At 44.5% G+C, this 23,053-nt stretch overlaps 1 protein-coding gene across 1 annotated transcript in view; it reads left to right on the top strand.

The window, feature by feature from the left end:
• The window catches only part of LOC116939550 (uncharacterized), a 108,000-nt gene that overhangs the window by 7,323 nt on the left and 77,624 nt on the right, over positions 1-23,053 (top strand). The window contains exons 2-4 of the mRNA XM_032948078.2: positions 1,050-1,125; positions 11,305-11,780; positions 12,656-12,844. Of these exons, the coding sequence (XP_032803969.2) occupies positions 1,050-1,125; positions 11,305-11,780; positions 12,656-12,844 (741 nt within the window). The remainder of the gene's footprint in view (positions 1-1,049; positions 1,126-11,304; positions 11,781-12,655; positions 12,845-23,053) is intronic.

Raw genomic sequence — 23,053 nt, 5'->3', positions numbered from 1 at the left:
CTGAGAAGAGGGCCATAAATTAGCACGTTAAATGCTACCTTGGAGACTGCGGTTGTGGACTTTATTGCTACGGCTTACTTATATCATGATTTAATTAGTCATTTACAGTAAAATGTAAATTGGTTGATACCCTTTCAGTGTATTGCTCTGTAAGCAGAATATTTGAGCTTGTGAAATTTACGATTTTATTTTCAGTTTTTAGGAGTCACTGAACCCTGTCGTGTATAGCTCAACGCTGCAGACGTGACCTTGAGCACAAAGGCACACGTGACGTTAACTGGAAAAACGAACAACAATTATATCGTAGCAAACCGCACCCTTGAAAGTGGGTCACAGTGGCATTTGAGAAGCTGTTTTTTTTGTCTCAGGGCATCAATGGTATTTCCATTGGGCACGTTTGTTTTTTTGTTGCACTACTAACTGCAACATATATATTTTAGCGTTTTTGGACATCTGCAGCATTTGATAAACCTCACCCATCCCGTGCAGCACATTTGGTGAGATAAAAAAAACATTAACATTTTTTAAAGAAAAAAATAATTATGGTGTGGAGGTGGGGACAAGAATAGAGGGTTTTTTCGTGTTAAAGGTGGGGACGAGTGTAGGTAGGGCAAGATGCGATCTAAAGAGAGAAAGGTTTGGAAGGGTAGTGTAATTTCCACGTGAATTACCCTTTTCAATTTGTTAGACACCTCGGGCTGGGGCTAATGCTAATAGTATAAAATCAATGATCACCACCACTTTTCCTTCAATGGCCTACAAATGAAGTGGGTTTGTATGTGAGCTTTATGTTTAACCAACCCGTATTGGCCAGCGTGGTGAAGTATGGTCAAACAACCCTTTCAACCAACATGGCATGGGAAGGCCTTCATTCAGCAATCCACTGATAAGGTGCTTTATAAACCTTCGGATTAGAGAAGGTTGTTTCCACTTGAGACCTGTGTTTTGCTTGCCTAACCAACAAAGCTTTGGAAAAATAATGTGGACAGCCTCTTTCTCAGACATCTGATGCGATTGCCTCTGCTTACCGTGCTCCGTGTCGTTGGTAGGTGACTCATTCATCAAGTGAGGAGGAAGAGGACGACTCTGAGGACGAGAACCAGGAACTTGCTCAGATTGACCGAGGTGAGTGCCGTGTTGCCAGGCTCCCTCTGCCACACACGAACTTAGACATTTTTTTATGATCAGCAACGTTTCTCTGTTAACCTGGCAGTTCAACTCACAATTAGAGCCGGTGTACGATGAGTCGATTAGTCAACAAAATATGACAATCAATTACTCGTGTCCCTTAGAAAAAAAGATGATCACCCCCCACTCTGCCTCTGGAAGGTGAAGGCAATCCATGCCCATCGTGATAAGGCTCATGATGCTGATGACATCACTGCACCCAGCTCTTTCCCTCCCGTCCAGCAGAACATGTGGCAACAGAGGTGAAACTTTTTTTGTGTTGTCCGATTAGTTGAGTATACTAACCGATAATTATGTGTAGAGCCATTGTTTACTCAAATAATCGGAGAACACTGCTCTGCTCACAATCCTTCTGAGAAAAGTTTCCGTGTGTTAAAATTCTAGAGGTGTTCGTGTGATGCAACCAGTATGTCCATTCACTGGCATTTGTCGGAATGCTGCTGGGAGGTAAGTAATGATTCTTGAATCAGCCCTATCGTTGAAGATATTTACCAGGGGAATGTAATTGTGTAGGTGTCTTGTCTGTTTTTGGGGAGCTCTACAGTGGGGAGTGGTGATGCAACGGTTAGCGCGCTGCGCTACAAACCCAGCGACCAGAGTTAGATTCCCGCTCACGGCCAACACGGGTGTCGATTATGTGAATCAGTCCTAGGCCTCCACTAGGTCGACTCGGCCTCAAATGAGTACCTGGCACGATGGGTAATAATCGCCACTGGGGAGACAAAGGCGGCCGGGCATGGTGCTGGCCACCCACCCGCTCGTGTACCGTGCCGGCTGTGATAGGTGCTCACTAAGAGCACTTGCTCCAACAGTCAGTTAAGGCTATACGGGGGATGTTTGTCTTTGGTGGCGAGCTCTGCATGACTTGCTCGACAGTTTAGGCAGAGTAAGAAATGTGCATTCTATTTATCTCTGGGTGTGCATAGAGATTGCCTTGACCAAATCTCCTGGAATGCACCCGATTTTGTAAGAGCTCAAAAGCAAAGCAGTGTTTAGCCTGGGTAGTGCATGGACGGGTGACCACTTTGCATATAAAGTGCAGAAAATTCATTATTGTGCTGTATGGTTCTCTCAACATCTGTGCTCTGTGCCACCAACCGAGTTGCACTGACCAGCGTTTTGAAGTTAGCTCAAACAATCCTCAGGAACTGCACAGCTTGGGGAAGCCTTCATCCAGCAGTGGATTCACACAAAGGGGCTGCACGTGGTCATCTGTAAATACACATATGCAAAAATGAGGGGTGGACACATTTCCCTGAGAATGCTACACTAAAATGCTATGCTAGCCTTATTACCATCCTTCTGTCAGTGTTTATAAATGGGGGTAGGGCACTCTCATGGCAGCAGATGGAGCAAATCTTTCTTCCAAAAATGAATACATTCTGGAACTCTACCCGCCTGCTCTTGGGTCTCTTTCAAGGCAGTGGCATTGTCTTCATATCCCTTACATTGCTTTGCAGGCTTCACTGCTTACAATGCACTTCCAATAGAACTTTCGTGCATGCTAATCTAAAAACCTGGAAGCCACAACAATTATTGCACTTTGTACACAAGTTGAAATTTTAATGCAGCAGATTTTCGTTGTTGCTAAGAAGTATGTTTTTATGGCTCAACTGGCATACAAAGGGTGGCTTAATTTTGTTGTTTGCAGCACTGTGCTAAAACTTGACTGTTCATTGCCTTGGGCCAATTTTCTTTTCGATTGTGAACGACTAAATTCATAAGGCACAGGGTCAATGATCTCCTTGTTTAAAGGCATTGCCACTTTTGTACTTCACAGCCATGTCACAGCTATAAAGCTGTGTTTGTAATTAAAGCAATAGAAGCTGTGGAAACGGAATAAAATCTGTGTTAACACGTGTTAAGTGCGTGCGTGAATGGAACTCGGCGTGCATTTCTGTTTGTGTAATAAATGCAATTGTGTGACGTTTTCATTGGGTGGAAGCAATTGGTTAAAAAAAAGAAAAACACAAGTGTCTCATTCCACCATTAATGGTTTCTCTCCTCTGCAGTAAAGTGACATTTTAAAAGGCGTTATTAACACATTCCTGCCGAGGGAGCTGGTAGGAACGTTGGGTTGCTCGGTCAATGGCCAGGGTCAACGGCGGCACCACGTGGTGTATTCCACAAATATGCCCGACTGTGAGGGCGGGCACAAGCCGGCGTGAGTAGGTTACACGTTGACTTTTATAAGGGCACCACGGGGTGACCAGCCCCTTCCCACCCAGCCCCACCCCTCCCACCCCCACCCTCCCCACCCAGCCCCCCCCACCCAGCCCCCCCCCACCCAGCCCCTCCCCACCCAGCCCCTCTCCACCAGCCCCTCTCCACCCTCCCCTCTCCACCCAGCCCCAACCCTCCCATTTTTGGATGCACGACAGACGGACGGACACAATAATCCCCTGTGGGCTGGTGTAACCAGGAGGTTCCTACCAGTAAAATGGATGTTGAGTGTTACGTGTAGCATCACACGAGGTCTCTGTGTGCTTGTCATGCGGGGGTCTCAGCACAAGAAAGGCATGTCGCGGCAAAAGTCGGATTGTGGCAACGCTTAGAGAGAGATAGCGAGATAAAGGACACACTGCCGATTTGGGGTGAACAAGCACATCGATAATCCGTACTGCGGAGGGATTTCTCAATTGTGCTGTACAGTTCTCTGTTTTTTTTCGTTTTCACCGCGTGTAGATGTCCGACGTTGTGCTACACGTGCTGTGAGTTTCATAAGGTAGCTCATATCAGAGAGCTGAGACCATCAAAAGTTTATTTGAGGGTAAAGTGCCAAATATAACATTGTACCAAACCAGCAGAGGACACCAAATCAGGCATATAGTTAAGTACAGTACATCGATAGCGTTTTTATCGTTAAATAACCCTGCCCCCCCCCCCCCCCCCCACAATTCTCCACAAGTTTCAATATCATCACAAAAAAGAATAAAGTCTGCACATTAGACTGAGGTCATAGCTAACTTGACCATGTTAGCTCGACGTCGCAGTGTTATATGCTTTGTCGTGTGTTTTTTCCATACATGTTCTGACGTATGTGGTTCGTGAGTGAGTTTGTATGTTTTTCCTTCACGTGATAATTTTAAAGATTTAGGTTCTGAAATTTCACGCAACTGTCAGTCACTTAAAACTCTCAACTTAAAACAGCTTGCAGCAAAGGGCTGTATCGTATTATTGTGTACCATAACAATTAATTGACTTTGGAATTGATTCTCATTTTAGGAGTCTATTTGTTTAAAGTTAACCAAACAATTATTAGATAACAAAAACGTTAATGTTTATCACTGTCTATGACAATGCCAACAAAAACTAGAAGCTCCTGAAGGAGGGAAGCTGCAATACAATACTTGTTGCCGACTTACCCGCGTGGCACTAAGACAGAGCTCGACTCAGAATCAAAAGTTTGGCAACTCATCCCATCATCATCCTCCAGTGGTGACAATTGGGTACTCTGCCCAAATAATAGGATGCCAACAATGGTTGTCCTTTGGATTAACTGGTCTCATTCATATGAATGCGGACATTTCCACGCTTGACGCCACCCTAATGCTGGTTTGAGCACGGAAATGCTTTGAACAATGGAGATGGAAAGATGGGGGAACAACAGAAAACTTTGTACGGTACTTAACATTTTTATTTACTTGTAAGCTAAAGGCTTTTATTGTATAAAATAATTTTGCATTGACATGTACTGTAGCACTTAAAAACACATGCTGTTCTCTGCAAGCTACATTTTATACAGTATGCGCTAACTCAAAACGCTTTGCACGTAGCATTTCTCTCAGGACATTTCTGCTGGTGAATATTTGGAAACATTTAAACTCTCGTATACTGTAAAATTCATTTTTTTATTATTATTGTACACTGAATAAAAGTATTGTAAGGCAGAGGACGCACTATGCAGTATGCAAATTGCTGTTATTGCACGCACCAATGTGTGTGGTCTGCCTGCCACTGAGCCAGTTGTGCACTTGAGGCAAAGGGCACCTGACAATGTAGGTCCCTGTTTCTTGCAAAGTTCCGTTGTCTGACTTGGAAAGGGCGTGCAGTTTGTGGGATGTCTGGATCTGGACATGAGGGACCACACCGACCTATTTATGGCCCGGTCAGTGCCTGCTGCTGTCTCCTTTGGCTGGAGAAATGCCTTTTGAGTTAACGATGAGCCGAAGCTGCTTTGAAGAATGTGCCACTCGAGTCTGGACTTTGTAGTTTTGGCATCTTACGTGCGAAACCTTGCATTGTATCTCTAAATGCGCCGGTAATTTAAGAAATGAGAATTTATATATATGAAAAACAAATGCGCGTTGCCACCATTGTGCTTATAAACTCATCTCAAGCGTTGACATTTTTTTAGCGTACACAATTGTCACGATCATTACGAACAATGGTTTATTGTTTTTCCCTTACCGCTCCGTGGCCGTCTAAATCTCCGCTGCCCCTGCTGCTGCTGGTGGTGGTGGTGCAGCCCTCGAGGGCGTTGTCCTCCTCTTGTGTGTGTCCATGACAGCCTGCGAGAGAGCGAGCCCAGTGCGAGCGCACGTGGCGTGCTGCTTTTGCTTCTTCCTGGCATCAAAGCTCCCCAAATCCACCCACCCACCCACCCCCACTGGCTCACGCCGTCGGCATTTCTGTTCGCCTCGGCTCGTCGTGACAGATCGCCCCGTCTCTCACTCGACCCGAATGTATGCAATTCTTCAAAGTTACTGCAGCGCTTTGCTCTGTTTTGTTGTTGTTGTTGACGTCGTCGTTGTTGCTTCGATCCGTTGGTTGCTCTACTGCAATAAAAAAATATTGTGCGCAACGCCGAAGCCGAGAAACAACAACAGTGTGTTTTAACGTCACCAAATATTCACGTCTATCAAACTTGACCGCAGAGTTTTGATTTTGATACGAAATCTCTTATGTTCAAAGTTGCCGTCCTTTTGAAGTAATAAACTCCTTGCCTTGATTCTGCCCATTGAACCTGGCGGAGAGTTTCAAGTCCAATGCAACACATTTAAGTGGGCATCTTTCTTACATATATCGGAATTGTAATAACAAAAACAAATCTCGCAACGTAATGCATGTTACAAGCATGCAAGGAGAAGTGATCTCTGAAACGTAGGCTCGTAATTTCTAAGCAGAGTAATGCACCCAAGATTTAACTGCTCCATTGCGCAAGAGCACGTGGCATCAGGTGCAAGGAGGCCTCCTTTCCGTCCTGTGACAGAGTTAATCTACCCTCGCATAAGCCAACATTCCCCGCAGTTAATGATCCTTCCTCGTTCCATAGGCTTCCAGGCCCCACATCTCTCAAGCCACAGACTATTAATCATTCGTCAACAATCGTTAAGATGTTGGTCGATGCTTTGACACGTGTGTACGTCTGCTCGTTATGCTGGAACTCAATGCTTATCACTGTTTATATCAAGTGCTTTTTTTTAAACCTACAAATGCATTTATATTTTTGGCCGTACGGGTGTAAGTTGATGCAGTTTGAAGTCCTAAGTCAGGGGAGTTATATAATTGGTGTCGACAGTTTTTCAATGAAGGACCATCATGTGACAGTACCGCGCTCCCATTTAAAAGCTGCGCTGCTCTTGAACGGATCTCAGGAGCAGTTATCTGCTGTCCACTACCACGCTCTTGTTTTCCACCACGAAGGGTTGCGCTACTCTGCTATACTTCTGGAATTCTTCGTCTCATTACGTGGCATTGATAGCATGAGCGGGATAACATTGGGGAAAATGTGTTTTTTTTTCTGAGCTCCTAAACGCTGGAGCAGCTGTTTTCAAAATAGGACGCTTGACTCTGTGTCCTTGTTGATACACATTGCGCTGTCCTTCAAAGGAAACGCCAAGTCTCCTCTCCTGTGCTACCTGCTCACGGGCGGGAGAGATTACACTGCTGCAGAGGGTCGATTTGTCCTGATTTCACTCCTCTACGCTCAACAGTTCTGAGTAACATTCCCCAGAATATGAAATGGGTCTTCCTATGAACACACTTCATAAATAAGAATAGAAATGTTATTTTATAAACTAAAGATACTTCTTAAGTCGTTTACTTGGTCTATTCAAAGTACCAGCATATAACTCTTGTGCAACTATTTCCATTTTCTAACCTTGTAAAAAAAATGTATTTGCCCTTGTTTCACACATTCTCAAGATTATACTTACATTTTGTCATCGTTTAAGCCTAACGCATTACTTTTAAAAAGATTTAGGGACTTTTATCATACATCTCAAATATCAAGGACTGCAGCTACGTATATTGTGTGTGGGGGGGGGGGGGGGGGGCTGGATGGAATGCTGGAAAGTTTGCACTTTGCATCAGTCGCTCAGCAGGTTTAAAGATCTTGTGTGTGCGTGCACTTTATGCACATGGTACGCACTCTGAATGGTGTGCGTGGTATGTTTATTTTGTTGTTGTTGAGGAAATATACAGAGTGACTCGTTAGGTTATTGACGTCACTTAATAAATACTGAGCTTAACTGAAATATGATACATTTTAAGGAATGGCTATGTGCATGTGATACCAGTATTTTATTTACACAGCGCTGCTTTACACAGCACTGCTTTCGTATGCATTCCCTGAGTTTGTTTTATTAGGCTTGTTAACTCAAGAGAGCCTCACTGAGTCTCATAACTCTTTTTCAGGAGGGTCCTGCCAAGCTTTTGCAGTGCGTACGGTGGAGGGGGGGGGGGGCAGTGATTGCTATGTATATTGCAATTGAGTGATTCGCAGGTATTTGTTCAAATTTGGACCAATGACCGTTGGTGCACAATGGGACTTACTGTTGCGTTGTGGGTATTTATCGTGACGATTAATACCCACAACGCACACAACGCAGTATTAATCTGGAGCAGCCACTGGATTCGAACAGCGAATCTCTGCAGCTAATGCCGAACACAACCGCTTAGGCTGCCCAACGTAGCTTGTTCACTAGATAGCTCATGCACGCATCGAAAACACAAATGCCCTCTGGCTTTAGTGGTGACTCACTATTAGGGCCTATATGCCTTTGATATTAATGTAGAGTTTGTTTAAATATACGTCTAATTGTCACATTGTTATGCAAAGTCTAACAGACATACAGCACTCGTTTATACTTTCGCATGCAGTGTACGAGAAAACTATTTTCAATAAATGAGCTAATTATGCAATCTTAAAGGTGTTTTATTAACATGACACGCTAAGACGTTATGCCACATATATTCTCACCCTCACCGTTGATTCTGTACGTTTGCAGCTGGTAGGCACATGTGTTAAGTGCTTCTGAATACATTTCCACACATGCGTGTATGTGTGTGTGTACATGCGTCGGTGCGTCTGCGCGTGTGTCGTCGGTCCTGTTAGTGCCACGTAAACTGAATGGTACACGCAGTGCCAGGAAAAAAGGCATCTGTCTTGCCGGAGTGTTCCTGGGTATGGGTTGACAGATGAGGCTTTGACATGGAGGGGGGCACATGCTCCACTTTCCGTCCACTTAATCAGAAAACCGGGCACTCGGTAAGACAACTGTGGAGTCTTGTGCGTCTGGCCTGGCCCAGGAGAGAATTGCTGGCTGGTTTGGCTGATGAATTCTCGTGTGCAGGTATATTACCAAGAACTTCTGGTTATTCAGCAATATTTGTTTAACAAGCCTTATTCTTATGAAGAGTCCCAGAAGGTCGAAACCGGTGCTGATTTTGCTTGCTTAAACATATGTTGCTTGATAATATTCGTTTGGAAAGCCAATATGCTGATGGACTAAACATACGTGTATGTACATGTGGAGACACAGAACAGAGTTCTGTTTAAATGTGCCTTTACAAAATGCTCCACGGTAACGCATAATGAGTTTGTGTGCTGATTTGTGGTCAACTTGTTGCACTTTGAGGCATCAGCTACATTGATGGGAGTTTTAATGTCCCACGTGGCGAGTGAAACCCATAGGAATCTCAAAACAATTGGTCGCTTATTTTAGCCTGCATGAGAAACTTGAGCCTTACGTTGATACCATAATGCTTGATACGTTCCTGAGTGAACTCTTTCCAATGCCGTGTCTTTACAGTGAGCACGCGAAGGTGGTGGATGTGGTAAACCTGGCTGCAGAAGCATCGTGCAAACTGTGCTTAACTGCTGCCTTGAGGGCTGTCGTATTTTTATAGCCAACCTCATGGAATCTTATTTCTGTGGATGGTTTGCCATGACATTTGATTTTTTTTAAACAGGATAGCATTTGTAAATATCAGGCATTTTAGAGGAAGCCTGGCACGAAGAATACATTCATCATGCAGCATTTATAAAGACAACATGCCTTCCTCACAGACCACATGGGGGTTCTTGTTGTTAAGAAAACGATCTAAAGTGCAGACTGCATGAGTACTTTACTACCTATCCTTCCCCTCCGATGAGCACGGTTGGCTACGTACGGCGTGAAAGAAGTTCAATGTACATACATGGAAGAGTCATTTGTCAATCCGCTGCTTGGTGAAGGTCTTCCTATGCTGTGTCATTCATCCCACCACTTCTCATTACCAGATCATTGATTTGTGCGTTGGAAACACAAATACACTGGAGAATTCTCGAAATGCAATGCAATTGAATTAAGTTATGCTGAATATCTATCGTGATAAGTACTGTCAAAGGAACATAAATTGTATATTGCTTTCATTATGTATGTCTTTATGCAAATGGAGGTGTGTTTTTCCATGAAGTGGCAGTGACTATTCGAAGGAATTGTAAGAAAATATATATATATTTATGTCAAGATTGAGTTCAAATAATCTACAGAACAGGCATGTATGCCATCTGGGTGCAATGGGAAAAAAAACCAACGTACATATAATTTTATTTGGGCATTTTTATGGCACCGAGAGGACAACAAAAGGACAGTCCTTGAAAAGAGTGGTTTATATCCTTCGCGTCGGGAGGCTAGAGGATTGAAAGGAAGGCCGGCGGAGGCTTCCGCGAGGGAGTGCTTCACGTCTCCCGAGTGACAATCCCCACCACGACGGCGGCGTGCCTCTAACGCTGATCCTGTCTCTGTGAAGTGCCTGGCGTGCTGTTTGCGCATGTGCAATACATCGAGTTCTACTCTGTTGCTCGGACTTTAACTTAGCACATCCGAATGTTCGTTTAAATACAGTCCCTTTTGACGCCAGTTTTATGGAGAAGAAGGGGGGGGAACAGCCTTTTCTTTGAGGCCTCCCTTTAAACAGTCTCCTCTTTTCACCCCCCCCCCCCCCCCCCCGACAAAGTAAGCCATTGCACAGTAAAATTGCCCCCGTTCACTTCCCTCCCCTCGCTGCATGGCGGGTGAGAGACGATGGTGGAGATTTCACCTGGCGCGGACAATGTAGCCGTGTAACGGTTGCTTTTTATACATTTTCATAATGACTGTGTCGAGGACATGACGTAACTTTCGTGCTGATTTTAGAATCCCGATAATAGCTTGGAAGTACATTGCAATAAAGTGGGATAGCTGGTGGTGCTTATGGAAAACTGGCAGCATGGGGGTTGCTGAAAGTCTGAAAAAAAAACTGAAAGAGCCATTGATAGTTCTCGCAAGGCATGATTTTGGTGACGTTTTTATTTTACGCTTTAGTTTGTCTTTCAGTAAAAAGAGAATCTTGTTAAATGTTGGCACAGCACTTGTATCGCATCATATAAAATGCTAGTTACTCCAAAGTTTGCATTAGTTTAACTCCAAATATGCGCAATTCATAATTCTACACATTTGATAAGAAAATCAACAATTTGTTTCAATAACCGCTTTGGTGTGGCAACAACGCTATATAAAGCTACTACATCAATGTGTAACATTTGTAACGAGCTGGCTGATAACACACCAATACATGTAATATGGTAATGTCATGTGATATTTGCGTTATTTGTTCCTGCTGAATGACATTAGGTTGCATTTTTCAGAATGGCTGAAAGGCTGCCCTTGCTCTACATTTGATAATCCATCTTTCTTTATTTCACGTTAACAGTGCGTGGCGAATAGACTTAATGTTCGAGACGTTTACTGCGGTGCAAGATTCCTCCCGTTCAGGAGGCGTTGGTCAGCCTGCCGACGGGAACTAACCCGGGGCTCCTTATTCCCGTGCGTGCGCGCGCGCGCGTGTGTGTGTGTGCGCGTGCCGCAGAGAGGCGACGCCTCGGTGAGGAGGTAACGCCACTCGCCCTGAGCCGGCAGCAAAACAGCCGCGAGACGCCTCCTCTCCCCGGGCCCCGGCCAATGGCCCGTGCAGACTCGCGCCTGGAGCGGCCCAGCTCCGAGGAGGAGCTGGAGAGCATAATCACGGCACGCGAGCGAATGGCTGCGGCCGCCCCATTGTCCAGCGTGCCGGGCTGCGCCGTGCTGCCGATTGGCGGCGCGGGCGCGGTCGCCGCTGTTGTCGTTGCTCCTGCGGCTGCCGCTGCTGCTGCTGGCGGCGGTGGAGGAGGAGGAGGAGGAGGAGGCGGCACCATTGGCTTCGTTGCCGCTATGCCAGAGAAACGGAAGTGGTGCCAAGTCGGGGCTGGGAGGGCCTGTCAACCCGAGAGGGCCTCGTCCAGTGATGAAGAGGTCAAAGATCTGTGCACCAGCAAGGCGTTCCGCCCGATACAACAGAACGGACAGGTGAGGAATGGGATTGCGTCTGGGTGCGTTCGATGTGGATCAGTGCGCCGGGTGGCTATGTCTAGCGAGTTGACATGTGAGGAGCTCAGGCGGTGCATCTGCCAGTCATCTCGGACAATTATATAATAACACGCCACGGTGGCGAGATGTTAACTACCTCGCCTGTTATACAGGACGTCTGGGTTCGATCCCGACACTGATGCCTGTATATTTAGTTTTCATGTTCTCTCCGTGGTTTTTAGCTCCATATATAGACACATGCATTTCGAGTTTTTGGCTGCTATTAATTTCCACATTATAAGCCACTTTGTTGAGCCTTCATTTGTGGCCAGGTCGATTGTGTAACTGAGCTAAATATCTCAGTGGGCCCTACATGGTAAAATAAAAATTGTTTACTTTTTTATTTTAATTTTTAATACCGGTGGCCCATCCTGTGGTGTCCTACCAGTGAGCCTTTGACACTTGATGTACCTTTAAGGTGCATATATCCTGGCACAAGCACTGTGGTGATTAGCAGTGGTTGTTGTTGTTATGTGTATACGGTGTGGAGGAAGCACAGCAGGCACACATTTTCATTATCAGAACAAATAGAGCAGTACCACTCCACATCCGCTTTTAAGTTGGAACGTTCACCTCATTCAGGTTCAATCTACAACCGATATCCGCTCTATATTTAAGCGTATATTTCTGTCCCCCACCCTGTGCCTGTGGCTCTACTTTTCCGCGCACAAACGGTATACACGTTACACACGTGCACACGCGCACACGCACACCTTATATGAACACAAAACCCATACACCACACACCACTTGCACGTGTCCCAAAACAACAACACACCTGCCTACACGCCCTCGTCTGTCGTGCGCACGCGGCAGGACTGCGCGAGCCCCTTGCTGTTCAGCGCCTCTCCGCCGCGCTGCCTGCAGCCCGTCGTGTGGAGTCCGCGCGGCGCTCGCCTCACCCTCTCGGCGCTGGACCAGGCCTCGCCGTGCAAGAGGCACAAGCAGGCCCTGGCGGAGCAGCACACCCGCCGGCCGAGCCTCGACTTCGAGAAGATGCAGCAGGTGCGCGCGTGAGCGCGAGCGTGCGTGCTATGCCCGCTGTCGTATTTAGGGACGTTTCGTACGAGGAAGAATATGTCCTAGTACCTGAAGAGAGGGAGAACTAGGCGAGAAAGCATAACCGACGAATAAGTTGTACTTGCAATATCTCTGGGAAGGCTGTCCAGATTTCTCAAAATGGCAACCTCAAAGAGAGGCGGATGATTTTTGCAAAATCAGGACAAGTGTGGCAACCCTAGTCATATAAATCCAAATACAATTTGGATTCATATAGTGTCTGAATCTGGCCGCAGCTGTACATATGCTAAACAGGCACAATGGACAAATGTATTTTGTGTTGAGAAAGAGGGAGTAAATCATAGGTAGAGGCATAAAATTAAGGTCTTGAATTTTGACTTTGAAGAAAGGCGAGGAGTGGACAGCACGGATGGCTGGGATAATAAAATTGCACACTATGGGACAGCCAAATTTGCAGACATGGATGCAGGTGGTGTGTGGCGTTAGTTTTAGTGCATGACCGAGCTATCGACCGAAATTTGATTGCCGGCCATGGCTGATGTCGGTGGAAAGTGATATCTGAACTGGTCCTGTGCCTTCTCTAGGTTGACTCAGCCTTATAGAGGAGTATCTGGTGCAGTGCGCACTGGCTAGATAAAGGTGGCTGTGCATGGGGTCTGGCCACACCACCCGCTCGTGTGCGCTGCCGACATCAAAAGGTGCTTGGTAACAGCACTTGCCTCAACAGTCTATATGGCTAATGGGGATCTTTGACTGCTTCATGTAAGATTGGACTGAGAATGTGCTTTTTGGAAAAGCAATTTCAGTCCCAGAGCACTCTTCTTGTACACAGCGGCATAATCAACGTGTCTCATGTGTGTACACAAATAAAAGCTGCCGAAAGCACCATTTTTTTGGGCCAACCCGAGGTGAACTCGGAATTTATCCTTCCCGTAGCGATGCATATTTCTGCAGCATTAAGTGACCAATGATCGTTCTTCGGTAAGTGTGTACAGGAAACTCCTGCGAGATAACCTTCTATATTTATTGTTTAATGCCCTGCAATAGCACCTGGCCGTTTAAAGAAACACAAAGGTCATGCACGGGATTGTTTCCAAATGAATGTTTTTGTGGCAAGCTGAAAATAAGCTATGTCACGTAAAGCCTTTATCTTCCCTCAGTGATTGAATGAGGATAAGAGCACACATTTAACCCATAGCAATGAGCTACAGTATAATGCCTTTTCTGCATTTATTTTTACAAACAATTGAAACGGTATTAAACTTATAACACAGTTTTGTTTTATGGGCTTGTGACGAGTGAACCTTTGACAGCATTTTTAATATCGAGCTCGCCTGTAGGCATGAATCACTTGGTAAAAATGTAACCCTCATACTGGACCCGACACCTGAAGATTTGATTTAATTCCTAGCGATACAGTAAATGCAGTGTGAATTGTCCTGTTGTTCAAACACCTATCAGGCTTGTTGTATCCCAGGGTTAAAGTTCGAGCAGGGGGTAACAGAACCCAAACGCACATATCGCCACGGCGTTATTTACCCAGTCATGGAAATCCAACACAACGCAAAGATCAGACCAGGTGGGGTCACAAGGAACGCCACAGAAAGCCAGCATTGTTTGCCTGGAGAGGAAAATCCTGTCCGTGGAGCCTTTACTTTATGAAGAAACAGCCTCTGGCGATATTGCACTGTTATATCACACAATTCACATTTTAAAGGCCATTGGATTTGTCACTAAGATGGAACATTATAAAAAGTCAACGTGTTAAAACTCAAATGTTGGAAGGCCCGTTGACCTGCAAAAGATTAATGTCACATGCTCAGGATAAATAACTTTCCCTGTGGCAATGATATCTGGTATTTTTGTTTTAAATGTCAACCTGCTGTTCCATGCCAATTAGTTTCATATAATGTCACATGCAACGTGGGGTGAAACTCGTTGCAGTTAAAGGATATCTGATCTATTTTTAATGAGATATTTATTTAATGAGCAATTTCCAACTTTTACAAATATCACCCGTGCAGTGCGATTGCAGGTTTTGCAATATCTATGTGAAGCACCTGTTGCTTGCACTCGCGCTTAGGTCACATGGTGTTAACATAATTATCGAAGCTTAACTGTACAGGCAATACGTATGACTTTCACAATTGCAGTGGTACGTGGTATGTGTCCTGCGTTGGCATGTTCAATTGCATGCCATTCCCACATGCTGTGCTCGATAGGTTTAATGTACAGAGGGCTGGCCTGTCATCGCTTGTGATGCATCCTGCACATGTAATCCAGATCTCCTCATCCCCTGGAGCATTTGAAGGAAAACTCGGCCTTAAATTTATAACACATTGCTTGCGGGCTGCGTTTCTGTGACCACTATACATTCTATAACAGTTGATCTACTTCCCATCTTTTTGGAGCAATTGTACTGTCCACTGGGAAAATGAAAATGAGTAGATATAATTACGATTTTCTAGCTTGCAAAAAAAAGTATTTATAGGGAGAGCCTTTCATGAAAGTTATTACATTGTCACACTTTGAGTGTACGGTGCATTTGAATATAATGGGAAATGTAGGCCATCAGCCAAGTGCAGTCTTTGATGATTAATGGCTTGCTTGGCAGAGCACTGTTTATGAGCACTGAATTGGAGGTCTGTTTCGCGCACGTGGTCTCACGTATGAGTCAATGCTTCAGGAAACAGATAGTTAAATTGCAGCAATTTTTGTTTTCTGAAATTGGAAGGATATTGACCTCTTATACATGAAGTGAGGGTAAAAAAACGAATACTTGTGTGTCTGTGCTCTGTATTTGCATTGCCTACTTATGGGCGGCGGGCGGGGGGGGCTTAAACACATTTGATTTTCTTTTGGCATTGTTAGTGCATCTGTCAAACATATTTAAATTACACCTACGTGAAACAAGTTTGCGGATTGCATTTTTTTCCATTATCATTGTTAGACATAAAATTACGGTTGAATTCTATAACAGCCACCACTGTCCCTGCAGAAGAGGTTCTAGTGGAGTGTGTTAAGGTGTTTGTTCTGTCGACATGTGGTGCTGTCTTTTATTGTGTGTTTGTCTGGGCACGTTGTTGTTTCGTTTGATATGTCTGGTAGATATTACACGGAGGCTTTATTTCCGCTGGCCGCGTGCTGTGTCAGGCCCTTTTCCTTGTCATCTTGGCAGCTAAGCTTGAAAGTTAAAACCAACGAGTGATATGTCGACGCCCCGATCTCGAGTGACCACCCAATTAATTATAAATGAGAATATTCGGTGGTTTAAAAAAAAAGATTCTGTTACTGATTGGAATTTTTAAAAAATATATTATGATGATTCCAGATGTATTTTGCACTCTATACCACGTTAGGGCGGGCGATGCTAGCGCATGCTTGTAATCCAGCACTGGAGGCGAGGGTTTGTGGATCACTCAAATGTTGTGAAACTCCCTTCCCGTAGGTGTTGAGGAGGTGCCGTGCCTTGACTTACCAGGAGAAGGCGGTGCAATAGATATGGACTCCACCTGTTCCATCTTTATAGGATACAGTTGTTGCTCACTCGCACGCGTGGGTTTTCTCTGGGTGCACCGGTTTTCTCACACGTCAATTGGAGGATCCCCACTTTAATATACAGAGGACCGCAGAGCTTTGGAGGGAATTTGGTGTGGGCTCTCCGATTTCACTGTGTCTTTCTTGGAGGGTAAGCGAATGCTGTGCAGCGCATTACAAGTTGAAATTAGTATAATTTTTATATTGTGTAAGCGACTACAGAATGAAAAAACTATTTGTACACGTGTACCCACATGTGCGTAGGTGTCCATTGGAGTGTAACGCTAATAGGCCAAGTTATTTTTAATCTTACATGTGTCCGAATAGTGACTTGGGAGCATTTATATAGCACGTTACTAATGGCAGGATTTAATTTTACACTGTGTTAGCAGCACTTCAGTGGAAAAAGGTGTTTGCTTACTTTAATATGCTGTCATGTGATGGAGCTAATAAGAATCCAGCAAGATTTATTACACTCCGGGTAAATGTATGCTGCAATCTTTCTCTGTGCCAAGTGGCAGGCAGTCTCACAGTGGCTTCAAACCCTACCTATCAGCCTCCCCACTTATCCACAGCAAAAGCATACTTCCCCATAGGCATGCAGAGAATATTTGGTTACCAATGGCATGGAAACCGTCTCTCATTGCCCATGGCAGCCCATCTACTACAGTCCAACAGGGAGGATTTTCTAGGGGGGGTAATTATTCTACCCCCCCGCCCCCCCCCCGCTATTACATCTGAGATATATGCATGGAAATCGTATAAATTTTTGCACAAGTTATTTTGTGTATTACCTTGAGCTTAACAATCAATATTAATCGAAGAGCTGATGCATCGTTATATGAATGCTAAATGCAGTTGCCCTCCACATACATTCTTGGACACTCGGTAAGCACGTGCAACTACACTAGTAGGTTAATCAGGTATTGGGATTTATAGCATGAGTGTGATTGTGTTATATATCCTGGTATTGTCCTTGAGGGTTATGCAACATATTTGCTTTATTTAAAACAAAAACTGTACAACTCTTTGTCAGTCAACTGCTGGATGAAGTGTTTCCCACTCGTAAGTCATACTTCACCATCGCTGGTCAGTGGGTGTTGGCGAAGAGTGAGGGGCTGACGACTGGTTCCGATATCGCTCGCCACTGATGTCGGTTACGGCTAGGAGGCCAACTCATTTCACCTCGTTCGGTGTTTCTCGGACTTTTTTGGCCTGCAGACCATTCGGCCTGGTGACAAAATGCATTCACATCACTACAAATAACATAATTATTCATATTACGGGAACATAATTTTTTTCGCAGTTCTAAGGGTTTTTTTAGGGGAGGAGGGGCATTGAGATCTTAGGGCTAGGGTAGTTTACCTAACTTTTTGTTAAATTAAATCTAAGTAAAATATACATTAATGTCTGAAACAAAAGGTATAAACATTGTCATTATTGTCGGGATCAACCTGCATTTGCATCACAGCTCCCCCCACGGAAACACCGGGAGGACCGCCCCGGACCACCGGCGGTCCGGGGACCGCGCACTATCAGAACCACCACTCTAATTCATGGTGCAGTGCCCTGTGCTATGCCAGTGCACAATCCAATGTACTGATCAATGCACTGTCCAATGTACTGTCCAATGTGCTATCCAATGTACTGTCCAATGCACTATCCAATGCATTATCCAATGCACTATCCAATGCACTATCCAATGCACTATCCAATGCGCTATGCCAGTGCATTATCCAGTGCATTATCCAATGCACTATCCAATCCACTATCCAATGCACTATCTAATGTACTATCCAATGCACTATCCAATGCACTATCCAATGTACTATCCAATGCACTATCCAATGTACTATCCAATGCACTATCCAATGTACTATCCAATGCACTATCCAATGCACTATCCAATGTACTATCCAATGCACTATCCAATGCGCTATCCAATGCACTATCCAATGTACTGTCCAATGCACTATCCAATGCACTATCCAATGCGCTATGCCAGTGCATTATCCAATGCACTGTCCAATGCACTATTCAATGCATCATCCGCTATGCCATTGCGCTCCCCCATACTTGTCTAAAAACTATTTTAATGCAGTGCACACTGTTTTGTTTGAATGCAATGAAAATACTGAACCTGAATGAGTCAGCTACTGACAGGACAGTGCACACATACTTGGGCTGTTATATAAAGGGAACAACGCAATCTAATAACAGATTTGTTGTGTTTTTTTGTGAAGCTCTCTCTCTCTCTCGAGAGATATGTTTGGGTTTGGTGGACATAAACATTGTTTTAGTTTAGGCCTAGGCAATGACTTAATTTTGTCACACACCCTTTGAACTTGTTCGAGATGTTGACTCAATTGGTTGATCGTGCCGAGCGCGTGTTTTGATACGTTTTATGTGCCTCGGAACGTTCGGGGGCCAGGTGATGGAAATAAAATGGCAAACATATGAAATGCCACCAGTCACGCACATCTTCAAAGCAGAATGGAACTTGACTCCGCTGACTCGCATACCAGAGTTCCATAAAACCTGAGCTTGCATTGTCAGGTTGTGGAGCCTATAAATAGACAATGCAGAAAGACACAACATGTTCTTGCACTCGCGGTTTTAGAATGTCACGGATCTTGATTAGAGTGTCAATTTGGCAGACAGCTTTTTTTACCTTTGTTGCAATCAGAAACTTTATATGAGTGGTCAATAAAGGGAATTCATGAACAGGTTTACAAATACGCATACATAGATGATACTGTCATTACAACTGTGGTTAAACAATTATATGCTCTTCAACTCAAGTACCCTTCTTCATGAAGGACCGTTGATTTGGGTACAGCAGTTATGTACCACATTGGTCAGCAGTATGTGAGTTAATAACCTTTAAAAAAAGGTTAAGAGCCCTTTGCACCTAAAGATAAATGGTAGGAAATGGACTTGGCGAGATCGGCTTTTCGTGCGTATGGCCTTGGAGTCGAACTAATGCACCTAGTGGTCTCATGCCCTTGGGTTTACAAGTCCCGCGACACAGAGCTCTTTGTGACAAGCAAGGGGTTAATGCGGCTTGGTATGTTTGCACTGGCGGAGCTCTGCGAGATGCAGGGTTTTAATGTTGTTCCCATTGGAGGCCGTTTGTATTGTTTGTTTCAATGTTGAAGCGTCCATGCATTGTGCTGGAGCCGAGTGAGGACTCGAGTCGTACGTACTTCTCCCAGGCCAGAATGATGCGCAAATACCATTGATTTGATCCTAGTGGGGCTCTTTATTCAGACGGCGCAGAAACCATGTAATTAAACAGCATGCGGTTTAAGCCCCCCTCAATTTTCTAAAGCAAATGGTGCCTCTAAGTTACTTCCAGGTAATAGCCTGAGCGTGCAGTTGGTCAGTAATGATGCATATTTGTTTATTTCGCTCACAATGTACGTATCGAATGATGCATGAGGTTTGTAAATTATATGCAACATACACACAAAGTTACATTTAGGCGAACAGGGCGAACAATGCTACGCAAACGAGACGGATGAAATGGGAAACCACAAAAAAACGAAACAATTACTGCACTCTTGAATTTCACTTTGACCCGAAATCCTCAACTCATCAAATCACTCGTGTACACTGCTGTATGTCCACATTTATTTCTGAAAAATACCTTTAGGAAGTAATTTTTGAATGGGGGGGGGGACCTCCCACCCTGACCCCCCCACCCCACCTCATTCTGTTCCTTTTTTTAAATCGGCGTACAAATCTTACCTTAATTAATGGTGGTGTTCCGTGAGGTGATTTGCTGAGTATTCTCACGTGCCCAAAGATGGTGCTCAATATTACATGTTCTTTCTCGTACGTATTAATGCTGTAGTCACTCGCGGGGTGCAAATGGCCGCTTACATCTCTCCCTTCCTCCTCCTCCTCCACTTGGGCACGTTCCCCTTCAATGGAGCTGGGTTCACATGCGGGGTGACCTGCGTCAGCGACACACGCTAGTGGATCTCGAGTCGCTTTTAAATATAAATCGTCCCTTCACATTTCGAGAACGGATCACTTGTATTGCTCACACTTGAGCGAGCAACTGAAGATCAACTGAAATGATCTCTCTGCTATGAAGAAGTGCCATTCCCCGAAACGAACACCTGTGATATTCATATATATGTTTATTTTAGTAGGGCAATGTTATTGATTCATGTGTTGGGAGTTTTTTTGGCTTGTTATTTGTGCTTGTGCACCACTGCCAATGTAGCATTATGTGTGTTTTTTCTGTTTCTAACTAAAGCATTGAGAGGAGGTGACCAGGTGCCTCAGGGGTCATAGTTCTGAGGCAGCAGCACTGTTGAGTCCCTAGGTTCAAATACAGGTTTTAGCCACCCAGGAGTAGACTGGGTTCTTATTTGTAGTGAGTCTCAGCACAGTCGTCAATAACTACACAAAAAAAACACATTGTGTGAAATTGGCTTTTTCACTTAACATGTCTTAATCCATCTATGAGAATGAAAACAAAATCTGGTTGAAATGTGACCAAAAAAAACAGCCTTTGCAGGGCATTATATCGCTTGCTTCTTGTGTGGATCGAGAGGTCAGTTGATGTGATCTCTGAATTAGTTCTGCTAAGGTCATCTCTCTGGGTCATTATTTGACATGGGGTGATATACTGCTAGCTGAGAGAGTTGGACATGGAAATGTATTTGTCTCATGACAATGGCACCAGCAGAATAATTGACGTACAAAGGGAAAAAAAATAAAGCAAAATTAAGCGGTCATGACGACGATAGGAATCAACTGAAAACACATCACTGTGACTTTGCATACAACGTATTCGATTCTATTTAGGATTCATATCGCACCCTTTCCCCAGGGCGCTTTACAATGCTAGCCTTATTTCTTAAGAATACACCATCATATGTTTTGAATTGGTGACCACATATATATGGAGTGCTCTTGGCAATAACATCTGAATATCCTGACTCGGCTGACGAGTTTGTCGGTCCCCGAGTTTGGCTGCTTAAAAAAATGCTGTTGGGAAATATTGGTCTGGGGTACCCAAAAGGCTGATGGACAAAAACGTGCGTATTTACATGTGGACACAGAACAGAGTTCTGCTTACCCATAATGCTCCACGGCAATGCATTTCATTGCTCAGTGCTGCCATTAACAAACGGACTCTGTTGCCTATCGGTGAACGGGGCTTCAGCGCGGCAATGAGGCCGCTGCGTTGCTCGGCACTTGGTTGAGCCCGGTGTGGGGCTGCAGGAGTTATCTTCTCCGACCTTCACGCCGTGCAGGCGAGCTTGGAAGCGTTCCATCATCTGTCCCCGCTGGTTTGCCACGCTGAGTTACGCATCCCACTTCATTCTCCTGCGTTCATTTTTTGTCTCGTTATTAATATATTTTCCTAACTGTGACCACATCCCGATTCTGCACACGGAGTTGCTGTGCAGATCCGTCTATGGCAAAACAACCAGCAGCGGTTGTGTTGCTGCTGAACAGCTCTCCGCTAAGTATTCGGGTTTTACCGCACGTTGTTTGGCATGATGTCCGACGTTTCGCTCCACACGTTCAGAAATTCAGTTCCTGAAGAATCTTCTAGTGTGTTGAGTGAAACGTCAGACATCATGCCGAATGAGGCGCGGAACAACTCGACAACACACCAGGAAGCTTTTTGTAGCAGTTCATTATTTATTGATGCCTTTTGAAGTCAATATTTTACTTTTGTATAATTTTAATGAAATGCCTTGATGTATTATTTATACGTGTAGGTGCATGCAATAAATTTGATTATGCTTTATGACAACAATAAGTACAGTTTTGCAAAAAAACATGTTTTTTTTGCAAACTTAAAAAGAAACTTCGTTATTTATTATCAGTGAGCTCTTGCAATAATTAGGGTAAACTTTGAGATGTCTCTCATAACGCACACACACACCCTTACCGTGATCAGCCGAAATATAGGCGACTAGCTGATTTTGCTGAGTAATATGAGCCAGTAATGGCTGATGACATGTCATTTTTTTCATAATGCTTTGCCACTATATGTCCAAATGCAAGTGCCATGCCAGTAGTTTATGCTTGTACTGATTCTTCAATTAAAATCGATTCTTGACAGTCATAACACGTGCATGAGATTATGCGTGTGAGATTCGATTATTTGCGATGTATGCAAATTACAAACTTTTGCAAATGATGTACTAATGTTACATTTAGGCTAATGGGATGTACGGAACCGTACAAATGAGACGGCACAAAAGGAGAAACCACACCTACGGGGTGTTAAATACGAGACAATTAAGAATCGATAATTGAATTGAAACGCGGCCCAGAATTGTGACAATTCATTGAAATTGCTGAGGTGGGTGAGTCATCGTTACATGTCGTAGTATGGTACCACAGGCTTGTCCCATTTCCTTTTCCAGGTTGAGACAGCCAATGGTGCAGTTGTGCCCTTGCCTCAAACACAGAAGAGAGATAAACACGTGTGCGTGTGGGGTAAACAGCTGTTAGCAAGTGCTGCCCGGGGTCCATGGGGCACAAAGGGGGTTTAAGGAATGCAGCTGGAGGATGCCAGGGGTGGGGGTGAGTGGTTTTGGCTCAAGTGCGGATTTTGACCCTGAGGGTGTAAGACCTTTAAGTGTGTCCCTGCTTGGCTGTAAACCGTACGGCGCTAAAGAG

The sequence above is a fragment of the Petromyzon marinus genome, chromosome 6 (genome assembly GCF_048934315.1).
Source record: "Petromyzon marinus isolate PM22_M1 ecotype Great Lakes invasive population chromosome 6, UKy_Petmar_22M1.pri1.0, whole genome shotgun sequence".
NCBI classification, from domain to species: Eukaryota; Metazoa; Chordata; class Hyperoartia; order Petromyzontiformes; family Petromyzontidae; genus Petromyzon; species Petromyzon marinus.
Note: the sequence above shows the minus strand (reverse complement) of the source record. Positions and strands in the feature narration are given on the sequence as shown.